The sequence below is a fragment of the Mauremys mutica genome, chromosome 1, assembly GCF_020497125.1.
Source record: "Mauremys mutica isolate MM-2020 ecotype Southern chromosome 1, ASM2049712v1, whole genome shotgun sequence".
NCBI classification, from domain to species: Eukaryota; Metazoa; Chordata; order Testudines; family Geoemydidae; genus Mauremys; species Mauremys mutica.
The window spans coordinates 230,162,880-230,176,535 of NC_059072.1; the positions used below are offsets into that span (position 1 = coordinate 230,162,880).

A 13,656-nucleotide genomic window follows, 5' to 3' on the forward strand; every position below is an offset into this window, starting at 1 on the left:
GTGAATTTAATACTGGTGAAAGTTGCTAGATTGACAGCGCTACAGCCTAAACCTAAACCCATCTGTTTATTATCCACAGTTTAGCTATAGAAGAGTCAGGAGCATCACACTAAGTCTGATTCTCCTCTGCCTTGCACCTTGTGCTCACTTACACTTGTGCTACGTGAATGTAAGATGCTACCATATTTAGAATTCCCTTTTCACAGTGTGGGGAATGTTTTGCAGCCACTGTGCACTCACTTTGCACTGATATAAATGGCTACACATGGTGTAAAGCAATGGAGAATGGGGCCCAGTATTCTTCAAATCTGACCTGGAGGGATCACCATCAAATTCTGGTGACTGCATATATTCATTCATTCAGTGCTTTGCCTCTCTATTGAGGATCCTGACAATAGGACTAATTCACATCAGTTGTGACATAATCACCTCCCTACTGGAAACCAGGCTGGAAACTCATCATATACTGTAGGCCACCAAACGGCTAGCAGATGGTAACACTCTTTGGACATTATTGACTTCTGGTACATTTGGACCAGTGACCTAGAAGGGAAAGGCTCTATATCCAATTACCATTTGCCTGAGCCATCCTATGTTCACTTTTACACACACACACACACAGAGTTATAATTTATCAAAGCTGCAATCAGATAGCTACGGGTCAAGTTCATGAGTCATCACTCTAAATGCATGCCAAAAAAGGTAATGTGAAGCTACTGGCCACAGTACCACAAATACATAATATTGGGCCAGCTCCTCAACTGGTTTAAAGCAGCATAGCTCATTGATTTAAATAGAGCTATGCAAATTTACACTGAGGATCTGGTCCTCTGTGTCTAGTGTTCTAATTCTTTTAAAATATATTGCTCTGATATTGCTATGGTTTTCTTTGCAGAGATGAACCAGTGCAAGCAGATGCTCGCTGCTACTCTAATTGACCACGACTCGCATACATACAACGTAGACTGTAACTTTTGAGTTTAGTCATATGCTACTTCCTGTGCTAGCTGATTAAGATCAGAAGCTAGGATGTGATTGTCTAAACGATTTTTCAGAGACTCGATTAACTGGTTTCCTGTACCTTTTCTACAATGCATGAGGAAGAAAATGAAAGCCTAAAAAAAATCTACCACCACAAGCAAAGATAACTGACTTTATTTTCTAATGGACCACCCTAAACATAATGGAATTATCCTGAAGCATTTTTGCCAACAGATTTTCAATGGATTATATCAGCATTTCACTAAGTCCCAGTTCTTAGAATATGTAGACTTCCTTATTAAACACTTGATCATACAAGATGTTGAATGCCTTCAATTTTCATTGACTTCAGTGGGAGTTAAGGCCACACAGCATCAGGCCTTTATTCTGTTCATAAGTATTAAGCTAGAGGAATCAAGTTGTGCACTCATGCTGATGAGAGTTCAGTCAAGAACAGAATTCATCCTGAAAAGTGGTGAGTGCTCCCAGTACCTTTTGAGTACAGACTAGGTGCACTGAGCATCTTGCAGAATTAGGCCCCGATCTATATGCCTTACTCAGGGAAAAGGCTCAATGAAATCAATGGGGTTACCCCCAGGGATGAATTTGTCTCCATTGCAGTTCATTCACATGGCACCCCTAGGTACAGCTGATCCAGCATCAAGAAGAAAGTGCAGGACCAAGTTCTACAGACACCAAATAAGCTAAGATACTAGTGACCTTCACAGACCATCCCCACAACACCCATATGAAGTGTCATTTCAGGCTGCTAGATGCTTAGCCATGAAATTCTGGAAAAAAAAAAAAAAAAAAAAATGAAATCCTGATGCCCATTGCCTTTAAAATGGGTCCAGAATTTCACCCAATGTCATATGACAGGGAAGGGAGATGAATGTGTACATCTGAATTTGGGAAGCAGGTTATGTGAAATGGCATCCTAGGCTCCTGGTTTACAAGATTGTTTTCTTCCATAATTGATATTTATTTTTTAAATTAACATGGATTTTAATCCCCAAATTATTAATTTAACATTTTACAAACATTCTAGGTCAGATCATCATATTGACTAATAAAGACATTACCCAATGGAGCTCTGAACAGATCCAAACTATATTTAATTCTGCTGAACTTCATTTGCACAGAATACCCTTTATTAAACGATCATTCATAGTTTTACTTTTAGCACAACACAAAGAATGAGTTGTCAACAATAGGCAAAAGAGTCTGGCTACCCTTGTTGCTGTCTTCATGTATTTATTCTAAAATTTTAAGGTTCAGTCTATTATTGTATGGCCTACTAAACTGAATGCAGATTAATTACATATTTTCAGGAAGAAAGTGCAGTTCAAGGGTGAAGATACAGAATGGTGTCTATAAAAAGGAAATGTTTTAAAAAAAAATACAAAAATGCTTATTTATCTCAAATTTGAAAAATATTAGAACTAAGCATATTTACAGGAAAGCAAACAAAGTTAGCTGTGATGCATATAAATATGAATGAAAAATCTATTTGAAGTGTTGTAGGACTGAAATTGGCAAGAGCATACATCAAAAGCCAAAAACATGGTCTTTTTTTTTTTAAATAATCTCCAAAGGTCTCCTAGCATCCCACATGTTAACACAGGAACTTGCGCTTCATCCTGTGATATCACTGTCCAAAAGATAGCACATCAATACCATCCAGATTTTAAAACATTTTATTTGCATATTAAAAAAATTGTGCATTCCAATAATTAAAATCATTTGAACAAAAAAAAAATGGCACTCGATTAACTGCATTTTACAGCTCGCAGGACCTTGGTACAGCTTTGCATTTATTCGTGTGTTACTAGTTTACTGTAGTCCCACCCAAGTTCTTCTTTCATCAACATGCAAGCTCTTTCATGCCACCAGGACCAAACCCAGACAGGCAGATGGAAAGGCAGCGCGCCTTCATTCAGTGTCAGTAGTTCTCTCTATTTTTTGATGTGAAAGGGGCAGTACAGTCATTTAAACTTTATCCAACCTCTTTGCATCTTACAAAGTTAAACAGCTAAAAGAAGTAAAATAAGAAGGCAATGCTTGTGGAATGTACAGTGCATAATTTGGAAGGGCAGATTTCATTACGATTCACCCGCTTGCTTCTCCTGTTCAATTGCTAGAAGAGAGGAAAAAAATAAGAATTTTAAAAATAAAGATGAAATACTTGACATTTTTTAAATATAAATGTTACATTTTTATGGAATATAGAAATCAATTGTAGATTTATAAAATTGGTAGAAAATTATCTTAATAGCAAAATGTACTACATATAACTTTACAGTGGTTCAGATATTTTATATATATATATGAGATTACTGAATAGATATTTCACATAATGTATATGTATAAAAACTCTCTCTACCCTGTCTTTATCTTTTCCTTGCCTTTTCCCTCTCCCTGTTAAGTTATACATACTTTCTTTTGAAGGCAGTGGATTTTTCTCTTGCGTTTCTGTTTTCTTCAATTTAGTCTTGTCAAATTTCTCAATTTCAGCCATATCTGGTTTGTCGGACATTTTTGCAGATTAATCTATATGTGGAAAGGAAAGACAGTTAGACTCCTCCACCTTTTATTCAGAAATGCGTTACTCACTCCTTGATCTCCAGCCAGCAACCCCGCCTCCCGTTTCCCTCTTAAAGAGGCACGTAATAGCCTCTCTCTCTTTTTTTTTGTAATAAGATATATATTCAGCGAAAAAAATTCATCATCTAACATACTGTGGGGTGAAATGGTATGTACAAATCTAGCCAAGGCTGATTAAGGAGTTTTTATTTTAATCAATGCAGGAAATACGTTGTTTTATCATCAGATCATTTTTTTAAAGTGGAAATTTAATCCATTATCAAAACAATTGCCTATTGTTGAGACTGTTTTCTTCTCATTAAAATCTCTTCAATGTTTCCACGTTGTTCTGAAGAGAACAATAGGAGGATGGTGCCTGGAAGAGGCTATTTATCTTTAAAAAAAGATTTCATGCACAAAACACAAATTTAAAAATGTAAAATAATGCCAATGCCAAGCAACTAGCCTATGCTAATCACATTCTCCATCTTGGGGTCTGTCTGTCTGCTCTTTCTTCCCTTGCACATTTGGATGAAGTCCTGCATTCTTTTCTCCTCACAAAGAACTGCAGCTGCAGTCTGAGGAAGCTCAAACCACCGCCCTTGCTCTGTTTGCTGCCTTTCTCCTTCTCAGCAATGCAGCCACAGATACAACGCTGCCTGGATTTAAACATAGATTTTCTTGTACAGATGCACACACAAGCACTCACACCCTCTTTCAGCAGCTGAAGGTTTAAACAATACAACCTCCCCTTGCTCTCCTCCCTGTATTGGGAGTTTGAGATTTTAGCACACATCTGCTTGTAGTAAATTCTCTTCTAAATAGCAGGGAAGGAAATAGTAATGCGTAGATCAACAAAAATCTCCTGTTGTTGGGTCACAGATACTAAAATATTCAATTAGTGTCGACTAAGATGCCAGCTTTTTTGTCAAGCCAGAACAAAGGAAATCGAGAGGGCTTCCCCCATTCTTTCCTTGGACTCGCATTTAACATTTTCACTCAATCTGTCCAACTTTAACGACGCCACTAGTCTTAAGCACTGGCTTACAATTAAAATCTCTTGGGTGCATTTGAAAGCAATCAGGAATATTCCATCCTGAAATTTAGTAACAAAGCAAAGGGTGTTGAAGAAGGAATTGGGTTAAAAATCCACACTCATCAGCACAGACATGGAGAAATGCATGCTAATAAAAGGGGAGAGCGAGGGAAAGAAAACCAGAGTTGAAATATAAATTGTATCCTCACCACTGATGCTCTGCACAGAAGTAACTCTAGTCTTTGCAGCTGCTGCTCTGGACTGTAGTATACGCGCTTTCCCTGCATGAGCAGTTATATCCTCACTTCTATGCAAATGAGAGTGATGTCATCGTTTAGGCGGCTTTAACCCTTTCGCTACCCTACCAGTTCCTTGCTTCCTTTTTTATGTTATTATTAACTATTATTATTTATTACCGTGCTATAAAAGGACAAGCCAGCAACCAGCTCCCCTATGGAAAGCATTATTTTTGCAGACAGCTGTCCCTGAAAAGAATGTTAGGGCATTTGTGGGTGTGATATTCGTACTAATGGCAAACTATCACAAGGGAAGGCCTGTTGTAGCAGCTAGGACATGACACGCACCCCCCTACTAGAAAACGGGCAGCGTAAATGCGCAGCAAATACAGCACAGAGGGATGCTGTGGTCCTAATGCAATGATGGAAAGCGTCGGCGGGGTGTGTGTGAAACGACAATGTGTGTCACTCCATGGTTCCCCTTCATGTCGACGTGAAAGGATTTTCCCCTTGTATTTTTGTTTGCAGCTATTACTGTCTTCTGGCCCTTGAACACTGTCTGACATCAGGTGGGTTATTGCATTTGGTGCTAAAATCCCAGCTGCAGGCGGGGGGAGGGGGGATCCCATTTTAAAATCACTCTAGTTAGAACAATACCTTTTTAACAGATGATAACTCTGGGCCATATCATGCCAACCATTATTAAGCAGAAATCTCAGTTGAAATTAATGGGAAGTTTTGCTTAAAAAATCAATGGCAACAATATGCTGGCTCCAGAAAATAGCACAACAAAGTGCTTACTGTTTGTAATTGCTGCTTTTCTTTGTTCATTTTTACTTCCTCTTAGTGTGTCTGGAGGCGGGAGGGTCCAGTGATAGCTGTTTTTTTTACATTTTGCAGAGAAACTGCAGCCATGTTGTGACCATATCGTGCTGCATTTCCAAAAGCCTGGTATATTTTTGCTCAAACTTTTTGTGGATTTCTTTTTGTTGAGCAATAGTGTCTTACTGCTCATGTTACTCAAATTTCCTCACTTACAAAACCTCATCTCTATCAGATAGCAGACTCCAGGAACTGCCCCCCTGCTGTCCTTGCGATTGTGCTGCGCGTGAAAGAAAGAGATCACATAGGCAGGCTTTCTCGCAGCTCCAGCAGACAATAGCTCTAAGGAGACCCCGACTTGCCCCTCTCCACCCCTAGCTCCAGTCACTACAGCTGGGTTATCACAGACCAGGCATCTCATTGTGTGCTTCAAGTTCTGATTCTTTGTGGATGGAGGGCAGACAGAGGCATGGTATATGCAGGATTTCCACAATACTAGGCCTCAGCTAAGCAAGGCCTGGGACGTCTCCATGCTGTATATTTCAAGCTTCCCTGCACCGAGCATTGCAAACAAGCAGCACATCTAAAGGAGTAAAATGATCCATTTGTGACAACACGAGGGTCTAGATGTTTGGGTAATTTATGGATATGGGGGAAGGGAGGATGGCTGGAATATTATTTCTGTGTTTACAGGATTGGACAATGCGCCAAACTATCCATGCAAAAATACACAGAAGCAAAAAAGTTCAGTTAAATCTCTGAATTTGAACTATCCTGATTCATTGTTTCCTGTCCTGGAGAATGGGGGAAAGGGAGTTTCACAGGTCACACCAAAGGGGCAAGGTTTGTGGAGTCCTGGATTGTGTATGTGGAAATTCATTTAATCTTCGCTGATCCTGGGACATCTCTTTGGAGACCCATGCTGCCCGCTGTGTTGCTCCTTGGCCCCATGCCCTGGCAACCTCTGTGTGTGTATGTGTGTTGGAGGGCATTTGAAGCCACAACTCCTAAGCAGCATTAATTTACACTAGTTAATTAATTAGCCTCTTAGAGTTGGTAGGGTAACTCCCACCTTTTCATGTTCTCTGTATGTATATATATCTCCTCACTATATGTTCCATTCTGTATATCAGATGAAGTGGGCTGTAGCCCACGAAAGCTTATGCTCAAATAAATTTGTTCGTCTCTAAGGTGCCACAAGTACTCCTGTTCATAATTTATACTGGTCATTATGAATAAATCTATGCCAGTTCCTGAGGGGAGCATGCCACACAGAGTGCCTGCTAAATGGCTTTGCCTTCACCTATTACCAGGCAGGCTCCATAAAATCCTCAGAGTCTTAATTTCATAGGGAGAAATCCTGGCCCCACTGGAGTCCCAGCAAAAGTCTCATTGACTTCACTAGGGCCAGGATTTAATTCATATTGTTCACACAGGAGGCAATCCCATGTATGAGGGCAAAAAGGGTCAAGAAATTGTTTCCAAGATCTAGGAAACACACAAGACTGAAGGCCAAAGGAACTGTTTAGAAAAGAAATGGAAAAGAACATACAGTACTAAAGTCTCTTGAGAAATGGTTGGGACATAGATGTTTATTATAGATTTTCATAATAAAAGTGTTCAGAGGATCCTGGAATATTTTCTTTATTAAACACAAAGCAACTTTGCTAATATGTGAGCAAGATTTATAGGATAGCATTATGATTATTTCACTACTTCCAAATTTTGTGAACGTTGAATCTTGTAAATCTGAATAGTTAAAATATTCCAATTATTGGCCTATCTTTTTCTACAGGGTATGAAGTCCATCATGGCTCTACAATCTCAGATCTTTGGGCTTTCAAAAGGATCTTTGTAACCACTGAAATGAATGTTGCTGAAGAGTTGAGTGCAAATTTTTCTTAAAAGTTCCCAGAGCGGACTGCCTATTTCTTCACTTCTGTGGCTCCAGCAAACACTTATGCGGGTGCTTATCTGTAAGTATGTGAGTGATCTCCTTGTACTCTCCTTGACTGCAATGGGAATACTCATGTGCTTAGAGTTAGGCATGTGTGTGAGCGTTTACAGGCTTTGGGCCTGTATTTCTGAAAGCAGTTGGCCCAGTGGCAGGTACCTCATCAGCTGCCCAGCTGGCATAAATCAGAGGAGCTCCACTGACTTCCGTGGTGATTTACACCCACTGAGTATCTAGCCCGAATTTAGATTCAGTTATGGGTCCAAATGCCAGAGCCATGCTAGGGCTCTAGTCTTTCAGCTTCGGCTTGCCACCCTCCCTAGTCCCGCCTGCTCCCATGGACTCAGGCTGGGATATTTAGAATCTACTCCTATGTTAAATATCGAAAGCCTGTTTATTGTAATACACTTATGACCTGATGCTGACATTTTTCTCCCATTGAAATGAATGTGCTTATTGAGTAATGGCAGGAAATAAACTAGAAGTAATTTCTGACTGTAAATGCCTCTCTATAGGGCATATTTTATGAGTGACGGGAGTTACAGAATTTGAGTACCTTAGTGCCATACCTTTTAGGTATATTGTGACTGGTGAGAAAGGTGCTCGATCATCCAGTACTAATCCATTGCAAAATACTCTAGGGGACAGGAAACTTCAAAGTGCACCAATGAAGGTACCAATGCAAAGCTCATAAATAGACCAACCAGGCCATAGTCTGTATTGAATAGCTGGCTTAGAAATTCTCATTCTGGATATTGATGATCTGTTAAATTTTTCATTACTTCATTAGGTTTTGTCATCAATTTCTTCTCCTGATTTTTTAAAAATTTAAATCAATACATCGTCAGTGATGTAATGCCTCACTGGACATGCATTCTGGTAGCTGTTTGCATGTTAAAGGCATGCACTTTTCAGCATGTTAGACAGGAGTTGGCCTCATGCTAATTTAGGGTACTGTAATTCAGTGAAGGAACAAAAACACAGAGAGGCTGCAAATCCTGTCTCGTGTTTTTGCTAGTTGTAACAGGACAAATAGTGAATGGTGATAATAATTCAGAGCCCTCATGCATCATTTCATATGTCCAAAGCACTGTACAAATATAACATCACACACATATTAACACCATCTTTAAGGTAAATATTGCCCTTATTTTGCAGACTGGGAAGCAGAGATGCTAAATGACTTCCCCAGGGCAAAGCAGCAAGGGCCCAGTCTGAAATCCACTGAAATCAATGAAAGTATCCCCACTTGGGAGTATGTAATTGACTTCAATGGGTGCTGGATCAGGCCCCAGTCAGTGGCAGTCAGAGATGTGATTAAAATTCAACCTGGTACTAATTCCTCCAGACTGTGTCTGAGTTAATTAAAACACACATACATGGAAGTAATTATAGTAAAAATGAGGAATGAGAAATATCTATGTGACACAGTGGCAGAGATTAATTCCCATGTCATTTAGTCCATTATAATGGAAAGAGTGCTCACTGGCACAATAAATAAATGAATGAATACAAAAGAAATCTGCATATAAATTTCTCCATCATCTGGCAAGTAAATTTAGAGAAGAGCAACCAAGTGATTGGTTGTCCAGGATTTGAACTTCACATGAGAAATCTTATTCTGATGACTTTCATTGTCTGTCAGAACTTACTTTCTCTGCAGTTTGCAAAAAAGGTTACATACAACCAGGAGTTGGCAATGGGAATAGAAAATGTAAATAAGATGCTCCCATGTTGCAATGTTTTAAGGCTCTGCTAGACTAACAATGCTCCTTGTTGCAGGCTGAGTATTTGCTGACACCATTATTTTGCTATTATGATATAATTGAATAAAGCACTTAAATACAACACTCAATACATCCTTTTTTATATTCCACTCTACTTGGTACTAATTCCAGCAGGTTATTGAGACACTCAGAAACGTGTCCAAATCTTTTTTTTTAGGTAGATATAAAAGTATTCATTTAAGAGGCTATTTAAAGGGGCATACTATTTTTTCACAGTTTTAATTCCAAAAGAGCAGTTACAAAATGCCTCCTCCCAGTGCTAATTGGCTTTACAAATAATGTAGGCTCCTTTTTGTTGGACCAGATGATGGGAACTTTGCAACAGGCCATGACATTAATAAGGTAAAACTCACGGGGTAGCAACCGAGGGTTTAGGAAACTGAGGTTTATCTCTTGGAGTTCAGGGGCTTCCATAGGCTCTCATGGATGGAGGAGGCTGCTGAGGCTCCCTTCTGCGTCTGTGTCTGGGTTTGCTTTTGTCTGCACAGGTGAGCAGCCCATATTTTAATATGCACAAATAACAATACAAAGAAGTTGTTTAGAAAATAAGCCATTGTGACACGCTGATTAGAATGTTCTCTGCATACAGTCTAAAACAAAGGGCAGAGAGTAAGAAGGCACTGCACTCTAGTTTTCAACTTCTGATGGAAGTGAGTTGTTTTCTTCTCACATTCTTCTGTCTGTTACGCACCCAGCAGAGGGAAGGAAAGGTGGGTGCTACATTTTGGTGGAGTATTTTATAGGCTGAAATGTTTGTAAATACTGAGTTTAAAATTTATCTAAAAAGTGTGTATTTTTGTTATGCAAAGTATCTGAAAGAAAACTAAACAAAACACTGCCAGGAAATCTCCTGTCAAGTCATTCTTCTCTTTCAATTTATGTGTGTGAATATAATGCTTTTGAAAGCATTGGTATAGTGCATGAAGTGCATTGGTATAGTGCATTGGTATTGTGCACACTTTACCATACAGCTCTGCTAATGCCCCTCAGTCCTAATTAACAAAACCCTTGCAATTCCAGTGCCAGGCCTCTCCTATGTAGTGGCTGCTAATCATATCCTGTGTATGTGTCAACACAGAATACAATTAGAAATCTGAGGCAAATGAAATGTGACTACATAAAACATATAGAGCAAGGGTGGGGAAGAGAGAGAGGTTGGACCTTTATGTGACCATTGAATATGGCTCCCTATCTATAAAGATAAAGATAAAGCTGGCTTTGCCTCCAAAATACCATGGCCTCTTTGTTGAGCATATAAACAAATCAATATACCTGTATGTAAATGACAGGAAAGCAATTCTTATCACAGCTTCCTTGGAAAGGAGATGGCCCAAATAACACAAGGGACGAAACAATAGCCAGTGGCACTAGACAGATTTCAATGGGTGTTAGGTGTCTAAATACCTTTGAGGATTGGGCCTACATACATAAGTGGTCCTAAACTAGTACTATGAGATTTTTATATTTTTAAAGTAGCACCATCTCGTATATTATAGGCACTCCAAGCCTTATTATTGCTATCTGGCCTTACTCACCCTGTGGTATAGTCCTGATCCACCAACAGTGCTGTAACTCTCAAGTGTAGCCAAGGCCTAAGATTCTTCCTTTTGTAGCAAGTTGCAAACATAATAACCAATTGTGCAGGGTAAGTTAGAGGGAAAGGTTCTATAGAAAAAGTCCAAGGCACTCTAGGGTGCCTCAGGCAAACACCACAAGCAGCATAGGTTTTTTTTAAGGGGATTTCTTGAGGCGGGGTGGAGGCAGGGAGGGGAGTCTGAATGCTTTGTCACCGCAGTCAGGAGTCAGAAAAGTGTATCGCTCAGGATAGGATCAGTACAGTTCTTTCTTGGAACTGGCAAGTGTTGGGTCCCCACGTTTATCTTTCAAGGGAGAGGCTTTTTCATGATGTTACAGCAAGAGTGCAGTCATAGAGCCTGCTGGGAAGGGGAACTGTTGAGCAAAGTCACAAGTTTGTTTCTTTGGGGGATGGGGTTGGAGGGGGGTTGTTTTCTTTGAGATACAAGATTGGCATGTGCCTGGGGCTGGCCCTGAAATTGTACATGTCTTGTGTTTTCAAGCAGCACTAAAGATTGTTTGTCACTGGGCGGAGAAGTGGGGGAATGACACTGTTCTACAGAAAGCACTATTTTTTTTTATAGAGCTATCGTTTCAACTTACTCATGCAGCACAATAAGGGCCAATGCCAGAGGTTAGTGATTGTGAATGCTTGTGACTTTTATTTTTAAAACTTCCCGTTTAGAGAAGTAAACCTACCCACAAAAATAGCAGGAAGGGAACTTGTTGTTCAGGACAAAAAGTTAGTGGGAGCTGGGGGGTGGGAGGGAGGGAGAGGGCTTTTCTTTTATTTCTCCCTCAGCACTTTTGTGAGGGCATCCTTCCCTGGGCACATATTCTCAGGGTTACATGCACCAAAGGAAGAATATCTCTATTTTCAGGCATTAACTCAATCTGGTATGTCTGCTTTTTTGTGGTATCACCTCCTACCTTCTCTGTTATTCATATTGTCAGTAGATACAGATTCATTTATATCTGAATGAAGCAAAAGGAGACAACAGATAGCTCATTTCCTTGTGATTATCTCGTGTCTCTGGTCACCTTGGTGTTCTGAAGCACAGGGTGATGAGGGCTAAAGGCTGAGTGCAATGCAATAAGCTCTCAGAATGTTTTCTGGGGTGTGTTGCGGTTCTCAGGAAATTATCATGTACACACTCAAAAATCATTAACATACAGAGGGCAATTGCCAGCAATGTGTCATCACAGCCAGCCACTTAGAAAGCTCCATTTGTGTAACTGAACTTACTATAAAACTGTAGTAGCAGAGAGAAAAATATGCAGGCTCCAATCTTTAAGTCAAGGGGAATTTTGCTAGTGACATCAATAAGAACAGGGTGGAGCCCATACTTTTTATTTATATAAATGTGCCTTAACATACGGAATTTATGTGAAACACTTTTTGAATGGAACATTTCTTGACTTGGATTTACACCATCTAAATCTCCGGCTGATTAGTCTCACACAATAATTCTAGTAAAAACAGAATTCTGGGTTGAGAAACAGGAGTAAAAGGCTAGATTGAATTATAAGTAAAAGTTCAATGTTTCTTTGCCCTTGAATCTGGATACTTAAAGCCCATGGTATTGTCCAAAGTTCTGTACACTAGCAGCGAACTGCTGCCACCAATAGGCTGGGATTTGTATTGGCACAAACATTAATACTGTTAAAACATCCAAAGAACTTGTAATAGTGTTCATAACTTTAAAAAGGTGTCTAAAATTAGACACTTCAATCCATATTTAGGCATCTAAGTAAGTCTTATTAAGGTGCCTAAATATGGATCTGGAAAACTAACTTTCGTCATCAGTGTTTGAAAATGTTGGCCAGTGATTACTAATTTTAATAGCTATCTGTTGTTATCATGTGGCATTTATTGACACATACTTCAGTAGTTAAATGGATAGTTTCAATGGGCACCACGAATCCTTTTGGAGCCGTTCTCTTCTGAGCATAACAGGTTCTATTCACCTCTTGTTTACACTGGTGTTAGTCCACTGGGCTTGATTCTCAATTGCTCTGCAACCTGTAGTTATTTTCACCAGTGCAAAGTCAGTATAAAATGTTACTATCCTGATTTGTTAGTGTATAACACAGTGTTTCTCAAACTGGGGTCACCGCTTGTGTAGGGAAAGCCCCTGGCGGGCCGGGCAGGTTTGTTTACCTGCCCCATCCACAGATCTGGCTGATCGCGGCTCCCACTGGCCAGGGTTCGCCACTGCAGGCCAATGGGGGCTGCTGGAAGTGTCGACCAGTACGTCCCTTGGCCCGTGCTGCTTCCAGCAGCTCCCATTGGCCTGGAGCAGTGAACCATGGCCAGTGGGAGCCGCGATCAGCCGGACCTGTGGACACGGCAGGTAAACAAACTGGCCCGGCCTGCCAGGGGCTTTCCCTACACAAGCGGCAACCCCAGTTTGAGAAACACTGGTATAACACATACTTCACTGTCTCTGTGCACAGTTATTCTTGATTCAAACAGGACTGAGTGAAAGGAGAATTAGCCCTGATGTTTCTGACTAGTGTTGATGAAAACAAATCCGTGCGCTCGTCCAGCCTACAACAGTGTTTCACACACTTGGCTAATATTGAATGTTTATTTAAGGGCTACTGTCATCCTACTCTTGTCAATTTCACCAACATCCAGTCATCGAGATACTTTTGGAACATAAATCTGCCTTTGAATCT

The 13,656-nt window shown here is 40.1% G+C and overlaps 1 protein-coding gene across 1 annotated transcript; it reads right to left on the reverse strand.

Moving 5' to 3' along the window:
- Positions 1-2,662: 2,662 nt before the first annotated feature.
- Positions 2,663-4,955, reverse strand: TMSB4X (thymosin beta 4 X-linked). The gene is made up of 3 exons (XM_044980948.1): positions 4,810-4,955; positions 3,418-3,531; positions 2,663-3,118 (listed from the first exon to the last, which is right to left on the reverse strand). The coding sequence occupies exons 2-3, from the start codon at positions 3,515-3,517 to the stop codon at positions 3,084-3,086; spliced, it is 135 nt and encodes a 44-aa protein (XP_044836883.1). The 5' UTR covers positions 3,518-3,531; positions 4,810-4,955; the 3' UTR covers positions 2,663-3,083.
- Positions 4,956-13,656: the final 8,701 nt, after the last annotated feature.